Consider the following 9,640-nt stretch of genomic DNA (forward strand, 5'->3'; position numbering starts at 1 on the left):
ACACAAAACTAGTGAGATTTTGAGCCTATTTGATTGGTTGCATCTTATCAACCAATATTTTATTCTTGATGTGTATTGTTCTCTCTAAAATTGTGATCTTTGTCTTGCTTGATTCTATATTTCTATGGTTTGATGTATTCCTATACTTATATGATTGAGGCCTTGTTTCACTTAGCTTACATACCCATATGGCCTTTACCCTTTCACTATCCTTTGCAAACTAATTTGAGCCTATTTTACCATATTTGTTCTTTACTTTAGCTCATCACTAACTCTAAGCGAAAAACAATAATGTCCTTAATTTGAATCCTTGGTTAGCTTAGACTAGTGAGAGTACTCATGAATTAAGTGTGGGAAAAGTGGGTTTGGAAACATTTGGTTTGGGAATTGAGTATGTTAGACTTTTTGTGAAAATGTGAAAAATATTGAGGACATGTTTATGCATTCAATACGTTTAATCATATGCATTGTGAAAAACAAAAGAAAAGAAAAGAAAATACAAGAAAAAGAAAAGAAAAAGAAAAAGAAAAAAAAGAGCAAATAATAAAAGGGGACAAAATGCCCCAAAGTAATTGATGATAGCAATGCATATGAGTTGTACTCAAATTTAGGATGCATGAATATGTGGAAAACGTAGTTAATGGGTAGTTAGATTTTATATTATGATTACATGGATTGTTCTAAGCTAGGTGAGAAGTTTAGGTTAATTAAGGATTTTGATTTTAGTCCACTTGACCAAATATAATCCTACCTTGACCTTGACCCCATTACAACCCTTAAAAGACCTCTTGATTTGTGTATTTGTGCATCAAATTTTTGTTGATTGTTAGATGAAGAGCAAGCCTTAGAAAGCAAGGTTAGTAGAGAATTGAGAGAATCGAACCTTAAACACTTGAGTAAGTAGAGTATATACACTTCCAGTGAGGGTTCGAAGCTCGATTCCCTGTTCCCGGCTTTCACGAGCTATTTTCTTTTGCAAGTTTACTTGTACCTTATTTCATGATTTGAATTAGTGAGATCCAGTTCATATTTCTTATTGAAGAATTTGTTTACTTTTAACCAAGTGGGTAGAAACATTTTGCATGTAGTCGCATTCATATAGATAGGTTGCATTTCATACTTTCTACCATTCCTCTTCACTCTTATAGTTTCTCTTGAGCTTAGCATGAGGACATGCTAATGTTTAAGTGTGGAGAGATTTGATGCACCACTATTTTATGGTACATCTTGTGCTTAATTGAGTGGCTTTTATCCACTATTCTCACACTTATTCTTGTAATCAGCATGTTTTACACTTTCCTTCCTGATTTTGTGCTATGATTGAAAACATGCTTCTTTGGCCTTTAATTCACTATTTTTAATCATCTCTTATTACCATTCGATGCCGTGATATGTGTGTTAAGTTTTTTCAGGGGTTACAGGGCAGGAATAGCTTAGAGGATGGAAAGGAAGCATGCAAAAGTAGAAAGAATACAAGAAATTGAAGGATTTGCTGAGCTGTCCAGCCTGACCTCTTCTTACTAAATCGATCATAACTTAAGCTACAGAGGTCCAAATGAGGCAGTTCTAGTTGCGTTGGAAAGCTAACATTCGGGGCTTCGTAACGATATAAAATTTGTCATAGTTGCCTTGCTGTTAGGCAATGCACACGCGTGAATGACGTGTACGCGTAGATAGTGCAGCAGACAAGCGACGCGTACGCGTGACAGAGCCACGTGCTGGACGTATCAGAAATCGCTGGGGGTAATTTCTGGGCTATTTTTGACCCATTTTTCGGCCCAAAAAATATAGATTAGAGGCTGCAAAGTCGTGGAATCGGGAGATTACTTTCATTCACACAATTTTAGGTTTTAGATGTAGTTTCTAGAGATTTTAGGATTTCCCTTAGTTTTGGGTTTATTTCTTCCCAATTCCAGGTTTAATGTTCCTTTAATTTAGTTCTCTTATACTCTTATTTATTCTAGCACTTTGGTTTATCTATTTCTCTTGTTGATTCGCTTCTTTTCAAATTTAGTTTATGAACTCCATGTTAGATTTGATTTTCTATTTAATGCAATTTGAGGTTTTTCATATTTATGATTGCTTTCTTTAATTTATGTTATTGATACTTTCAATTGTTTGTTTGGATTTGATTATCTCTTATTGCTTTTCTATGTTTTTATGTGGTGCCTTCCAAGTATTTAATAAAATGCTTGGGAGGGTTTTAAATTAGCTTTTTATGTCTTCTTGCCTTTGGTAGAGTAATTGGAGATTCTTGAGTTATCAAACTCCTTTGTGATTGATAATTGGAAGTTGCTAGTTGATTTGGATCCCTCTAAAGCTAGTCTTTCCTAAGGAGTTGACTAGGACTTGAGGAATCAAATTGATTTGTCCACTTGACTTTTCTTCATAGTTAGAGGTTAACTAAGTGGGAGCAATGAACAATTCTCATCACAATTGATAAGGATAACTAGGATAGGACGTCCAGTTCTCATACCTTGCCAAGAGCTTTTCTAGTTATTAGTCTATTCCTTTTACCATTTACTATTCTTGCTTCTTATCTTAAATAAACCCCAAAAAGATACCTTTACATGACCAATTATAAGAACACTTCCCTGCAATTCCTTGAGAGATGACCCGAGGTCTGAATACTTCGGTTATTAAATTTATTAGGAGTTTGTTACTTGTGACAACCAAACTTTTGTATGAAAGGATTATTGTTGGTTTAGAAACTATACTAGCAATGTGATTTCAATTGTGAAATTTTAGACCACACAAAAATCTGATCGTCAGTATGTATGTATGCTTTTAGGTGCCGTAATACCTTACCACATCTAAATTATGGCTATAGCGTAAGGATTTGTGTGGTAGGGTGTTACAGGGTTCACAACTGATGTAGCGTAATGGCAATGAGGCTGAGTCGCTCACAGAGACAAATCCATGTTCGAGTGCGAGTATGGTGGTTGTGGTTAATTAGGGTTACAATGAGGTTTAGGAGAGAAAATTTTGAATATAGAGGGAAGTGAAGGGATCGACGTAGATGTCATTGACGGCGACACCGTTGATAAACAAAGGGTTAGTTTTGACAATCAAATCTTCTGTTCAGTGTTGACTCTAAATGCGTGGAGGTTCCTGGATTAGGATCTGAGAGAGTCGCAAGTATTGATGGATAGAGTAGTGTTGATGTTGGTCTTGGTATGAGAAAGGATGGTGGAGAGATGATTTTTAATGATGTAGACGAGGGAGTGGATATCTCTCTTTGTCTTCAGTTTGAGAGAGAGAGAGAGAGGGGGGTTAGTAAGTGAAAGAAGAAGGAGGAGTAAGAGTTGCCTTTTAATTTTTGTGGCAAAAGATTAAGTAACAATGGTAGAAAAGGGAGAAAGATTAACACTGAAAAGATGATACATAATATGGGTGGAGGAGGGAAAATGATTAGAAGCGAGATGATAATGTAAAGGGTAATTTAGAAATTAAAAAAATTAATAGAGTCAACTCTCAATTTAATAATTAGGTAGTATTGTTAAAGAAAATTAATTTTTTATAGTTATAATATTGGATGAACTACAAAAAATGCATCTGATTTTTTTTATACTGACAAAAATGCTTCCAAATTTTGTTATCCACAAAAAATGTCCTCAAATTATTTAAAAATGCGACAAAAAAATGTCCAAAAAGAATATGATTTTTTTATAAGTAGCAGAGGATTTTTGTATTTGACAAATCGCTTATGCATTTGATCTAAAATTTTATAGGAGTATTTAGATAACTATTTAGAAAATAAAAAAAAAACTGGATAAAAGTTTCATCTCTAGATTTTTTTTAAAAAAGTATTATTAGTTATTGACAAAAAATTTACAAAAAAATACACTTTACAAAAAATCACCAAATTTTAAAAGTAAAATTATCTCATTTTTTAATTATACTTACAAAAATTTATATCAAAATTTGATAGCTAAAATATTTTTGAGAATATATATGTTGGCCATTTTTATTATATTTTTGAATAATATAAAATTTTTTTATTAATAACAAAATTCAGAAATATTTTTACCAACGCATTCTTAGTAATTTATCTTTATAATGTTATTTTATTTTTTATAATTAATTTTATCAACTGGTTAAATTTTTGGTGGTGCAGCTCTTAACCAAACAGGTAAACCTACCATTTGTCTAAGCCTTGAGGTGCATTTAAGCTTAAGGATTTGTTTGGTTGAGGAACAAAAATGAGGTGAAATTTGACAAGGTGAGTTTCATGTGTGTATTTAGTATTTACTCATCATTCTCGTCAATAAAAATATTCAGCCTACTTTTTACTTTCAAGTTTCAACCAAACATAGCCTAAGGGTCTGCTACATGTTACACAAAATTATAGTTTTGTAAGACAGGAAAATATGATTCGGCCGTAAATAGACCCAAGCCCAATTCCTAACGAGTGGCGGAACTCAGTGTCTCTCTCTCTTTCTCTGAGCACTGTCTGTCTGACTAACTGTTACAGTTCCATTGATTCTCCCTCCACTCCATTCTACAGTCTACACCATACCAATCATTTCCGTACACACCCCTCTCTCTCTCTCTCTCTCTCTGAAAGATCTCTGAGAAACATGGGAACGGAGGATGAAGCAGCGCCGCCATCGTCGTCTCTGGTGAAGAAGAAGAAACAGGGTTTGGGGTGGATAGAATGGATCAGAGGCTGGATGGTGGTGGTTCAGGAGATGCTATTTCAGCGGATCATGGCTTCCCACTTGCACAACCCTATGCCACTTCCTCCCATCAACGACCTCACCTGCATTGTCACCGGATCCACCAGCGGCATTGGCCGTGAAATCGCAAGGTTGCCCTTCCTCCTCTCTTTTAAAACTCTCCAATTTTGTTGTGTCATTATGACTAAAGTTGTAATTTTCGGAAATGGATGTGTTGTTTTTGAGCAAGAATTATTGGCAGTTTTGGAAGCAAAAAATATGAACAAGTACTAGTGGTTGTCATTATTCATTTCATTGAATGAAGTACTGTGTTGGTAGCCATTAATTGATATGAAGTAGTTCAATAGAATTTAAATATATGTAGTAGCTATATGACCCACTTGCCAAGTAATTATCAAACATATTACATTTTTTTTTTGGTTGTGTTTTTTGTTTCTCTTGACTTTTCTGCTTTACATTACATTAACGATTACACACATTAACTATGTGCCTGTTTCCCTCCTTCCTACTTGGTTAACCTGCAATGGTTGTATTTAAGATTTAGCATGGTAAAATAGAAAAGGTAAAATCGTGGAACTAAGAGTGGAGTTGGTGTTGCTGTTGAAAGAATGTGGAGAAAGGAACAATTTTGAGAATTGGCATAGATCTATGATATTTAAACGTAGAAAAAATGGGAGACCCTTAACACCTACTTTCTACTTTTTCTATTTCTATCAGTCATTTAACATTTTTTGGTTTCTTCTATAATTTTTTTTTAAGCTCTGAAAGGCGGCATGCCAACTTTTTTTTTTCTTTAGAAAAAATGTTTTGTGTTTATTCTTGCTCATCATGCAGGCAATTGGCACAAGCAGGGGCTCATGTTGTTATGGCTGTTAGGAACACAAAGGCAGCTCAAGAGTTGATACAGCAGTGGCAGATTGACTCTGAAGGGTTTTGTATTGCTCTCAATGTTGAGGTAATTCAATATGTGTATTTTTCATTGTGGTGTGTGGAAAGTCAAACTCACAATCTGGGATATTGAGCATGCTTTGATTTTTTTTACATGAATATATGATCTGTGGAATTATTTCTTGTTGGTCACTGTGTTTCGAACTTTGATATAGGGAATTCTGATTCCAGCAAAGCTATTTAAGAAATGTTCAAGAGTGGGATTATGTTTGAAAATCTGCTTGAATGTAAGAAACAAAGTAACACATTTACTTCTGATCATTGACATTTGGTTTTGGCTTAACTAGGTGATGCAACTTGATCTTCTCTCATTGGATTCTGTTGCAAGGTTTGCTGAAGCTTGGAATGCTCGCTCAGTTCCCGTGAATGCTCTAATTAACAATGCTGGAATCTTCTCCATTGGAGGTTGGTATTTCTGTTGTAATAATATGCTGAATTTTGGCATTTATTATCTTTTGCCCATCCTTCATAAACAGAGACAGAACTTGGTGCTAGGTTCTCTACTTTGTGATTTGTGAATTGTAAAAGTGACTGTAATTTGGTGTCACATGTTATAAGTATATTTAGTTTTGAGGCTGAAATAAGGTTTTGGTCCTTATAAATGTGTAAAGTTTGGTTTCGTCTCTATACATTCAGTCCAACATTTCAAAAACATTTGTTTTCAGTTGCTATAAATATTTCACTTTGATAAAGGTGCCAACGTAGTATAAAATATTTGGTTTTGGTTCCCTGGAAAATTGCGATAAATTGATTTTAGGAAGTCCAAACTATTATTTGTTAAACTAAATTATTACAATTGTTTAGGGAAGTAAAAGAAATATATTCTCTGGTGCAACCAGAAGCCAACAAAACAATGGTAGGGACTTAAGATATTTAGAAACTTTGGTCATGAACTCAAAAAAAAAGTTTATAGGTCCTAAGGCAAAAATTTGGAATATTTTTAAGAACCAAAATCTTATCTAAGCAGGCTTTTTATCATCTTTGCTGTGACAAACTTACCAAGCTTAAGGTATTGATAAATGCCTTCAATGATTCTACAACAATAATAGAGGTTTCAGAGATTCTAATTAAAGAAAAAATACCTAACAAGCTGTTTTTATCCTTATTCAGAGCCACAAAAGTTTTCGAAAGATGGTTACGAAGAACACTTGCAAGTGAATCATCTTGCTCCTGCTTTGCTCTCAGTACTTCTTTTGCCAACACTTATGCGGGGTTCTCCTAGTAGGATTGTGAATGTGAATTCTGTTGTAAGTCTCTTGCCATCTGAATGCAAATATGTATATAGGATGCAACTTGACAGTTGAGATAGCAAAGTTTTCTTCCCATCTATTTTTAATGACAATGTGTTTATTTTTCTACTGTTTACATTGAGGAACAAAAAAGAAAAAACTTTTCCTAAATTCTATTTGATAGATTAAGCTTTCGTTTTGTGCTTGGATCTTGTCAGAGTTTAGTCAATAGTGAATTTTGTTATTCCTAGGATGTTGACAATTTTATTTTTTGACAGACTATTGTCTTCTCTTTAAACATCCCTTCTACTCATAAATCTTAGACAGATTTGTCTTTCCATTCCTTTCCTTATTTTCTGTAGATGCATTACGTTGGCTTTGTTGACCCCGAAGACATGAATGTTACGTCTGGTAAAAGGAAATATTCTAGTTTTATTGGGTACACAAGCAGCAAACTTGCAGAGGTAGACCTCCCTTCCCTTTTGAAGTTTTGAAAAACTAGATCTACATCTGTATGCCCTTAATCTAGGTGAGCATGCTTCTGTGTGCTGCATCTGTATTCAAATTGGTTCATTGGTTGTTTCAGTATTAATGAGTATTAAGGAAAGAGACCTTTGGATACATTTATTTGTGCACTGCCCTGTACTTTTTTAATGTGATTCTCAAATGGTTTTCTTTCATGCACAAAACGGTTTTAGCATTTTGGTTTATTAGGTAACTTTTGTATAATTGCATCTCATCCATGTTTGGTTTCAATAGTGAACCCTTGAATACTAGAGTCACCATTACAGTGTAATCATCGATTGTACTTAATTATACTTTTCCCTTTTCCCTTTTTTACTGTTTTCTAAAAGATAATGAGTAAAAGTTGAAAAAGGAGTTCTTGACTCTATTGCAGGTAATGTTTAGTAGTGTTCTTCATAAACGAATCCCTGCTGAAGCTGGCATCGGTGTAGTGTGTGTATCACCTGGAATTGTCCAGACCAATGTTGTAAGTCTTCTGAAGAATTTATATCTGTTTCAGAGTAGGATACATATACGACTTTACTGCTTAACTATTCTTATCTATGTATTTATATTCTGATGAATAATTCTCTATTCGGGTGAAATTTACTTCTGGTAAAGAAAACTCTTTAGTTGTTATTTTTGCAAATAGAGTTATCTCCTGTGATAGATGGGGCAAGTTTGGTACACACTAAACTTCATGGCTGATATTATGGAGTAATTGTGATTTCTTGTTAAAATAGCCGGCTTTAGATCTCGAGACCTATTAATTTTCCTTTTGCTATGGTGGGGGTATCTGTAGTCATTGTCTCTTTTGTTAAATTGCTTTATTCCAACTTTGTGTGATGCATGCAGGCAAGGGATCTTCCAAAAATTGTTCAAGCTGCTTACCGTTTGATACCTTACTTTATCTTTAATGCTCAAGAAGGTGAGTTCATCCATGTATTCATGCAAGAAGTAATCAACAGTATTGAGTTTTTCAGACACTATTGCCGCCACTGCCCATATGTTTCAGATTTGAGATGAGATGTGGCTGCATTAAAAGGAGCTTCCATTCTGTTTCGTTACCTATTTAGACTAACATTCTTTGACCTTAAAATTAAAATACATCCATCTTTGTCTTGTATTACTGAAATGTGATCCACTATTTACAATCAAACTAGCCAAGCAGTTGATGGAATATTTTCGTAGAACCAATTATTTGTTGCAAATGCAGGTTCCCGGAGTGCGCTTTTTGCTGCCACAGATCCTTCAGTTTCAGAGTATTGTGAAATGCTGAGATCAGATGAGTGGCCCGTTTGTGCTTTTATTTCTCAAGATTGCCGTCCGGCAAATCCATCAGAAGAGTCGCACGAAGTTCAAACGCAATACGAAGTATGGGAGAAGACCTTGGAGATGATTGGCCTTCCTTCAGATGCCGTCGAGAGGCTTATAGAGGGACAGGAAGTCAAATGCCGTTATGGACAACTGCAGTAGTGACCTAAAGTGTATTCCACGCGCCGCAGCCAAATGTCATGTGAGGGCAGCAGTTTATTATTTATAGCAAGTGATGAGCATTACTAATAAACAGGTGTTTATATGTTTTAGCTTATTACCTAACATATTGATGGTCATGTTCAGGAGTAAGAACAAATTAAATTAGCACTATAGAAGCTTAGTGATTTCATAAATCATTGCATTTAAGTTCTTGTTGAATTTAGTTGAATACAAAACTAATTTTCTCTACTTGGCACCTTCTACTTCTAGGAGGATTTTAGATCGACTTGAATTTGTTGCTGATCAAATTGTGTCCAAAAATAAATAAATAAATACCCAAACTGATATCTAAGGAATTTTTAGTCGGATATTTTAGTTCCCAACAAATTTTTATTTTTTAAAAGTCTTAAAGAATTATTTCTGTCGGACAGATTAGTTTTTGAATCGTTTTGAAGGATTAATTTGTTTTAGAGTGTATTTTTTAAGAACCTAATTGTTTTATAATAAAATTTGTTAGGGGCTTTTTTTATTCATTATGTATGTTGAAAAAATATTCAAAGTGATTGAGTGACTAATTTGTCCCATTATGTATATTGAAAATAAAAATTTGTTGAAGACTAAAATATCTAATTTAAAATTTTTTGAAGACTAAATTAAGTGTTTATTTAAAAAAAAGCACCATATCATGTGCGGCTTTTCTTTTAATTTAAATTAAAAATTACTTTATTTATCAAATATAAATTAGAAAAGCACCATATCGTTTTTATAGTGCTAATTATTAATAATATGGCGCTCTCCGTATAA

At 34.0% G+C, this 9,640-nt stretch overlaps 1 protein-coding gene across 1 annotated transcript; it reads left to right on the plus strand.

Annotated features, from left to right (window-relative positions):
* The first annotated feature begins 4,280 nt into the window (after positions 1–4,280).
* Positions 4,281–9,085, plus strand: LOC107469524 (dehydrogenase/reductase SDR family member FEY). The gene is made up of 8 exons (XM_016088893.3): positions 4,281–4,810; positions 5,514–5,634; positions 5,915–6,032; positions 6,738–6,874; positions 7,219–7,320; positions 7,755–7,847; positions 8,216–8,288; positions 8,577–9,085. Exons 1-8 carry the CDS (start codon positions 4,581–4,583, stop codon positions 8,834–8,836), a joined length of 1,134 nt encoding a protein of 377 aa, XP_015944379.1. The 5' UTR covers positions 4,281–4,580; the 3' UTR covers positions 8,837–9,085.
* The last annotated feature ends 555 nt before the right edge of the window (positions 9,086–9,640 follow it).

This window comes from Arachis duranensis, chromosome 10 (assembly GCF_000817695.3).
Source record: "Arachis duranensis cultivar V14167 chromosome 10, aradu.V14167.gnm2.J7QH, whole genome shotgun sequence".
Taxonomy (NCBI): domain Eukaryota; kingdom Viridiplantae; phylum Streptophyta; class Magnoliopsida; order Fabales; family Fabaceae; genus Arachis; species Arachis duranensis.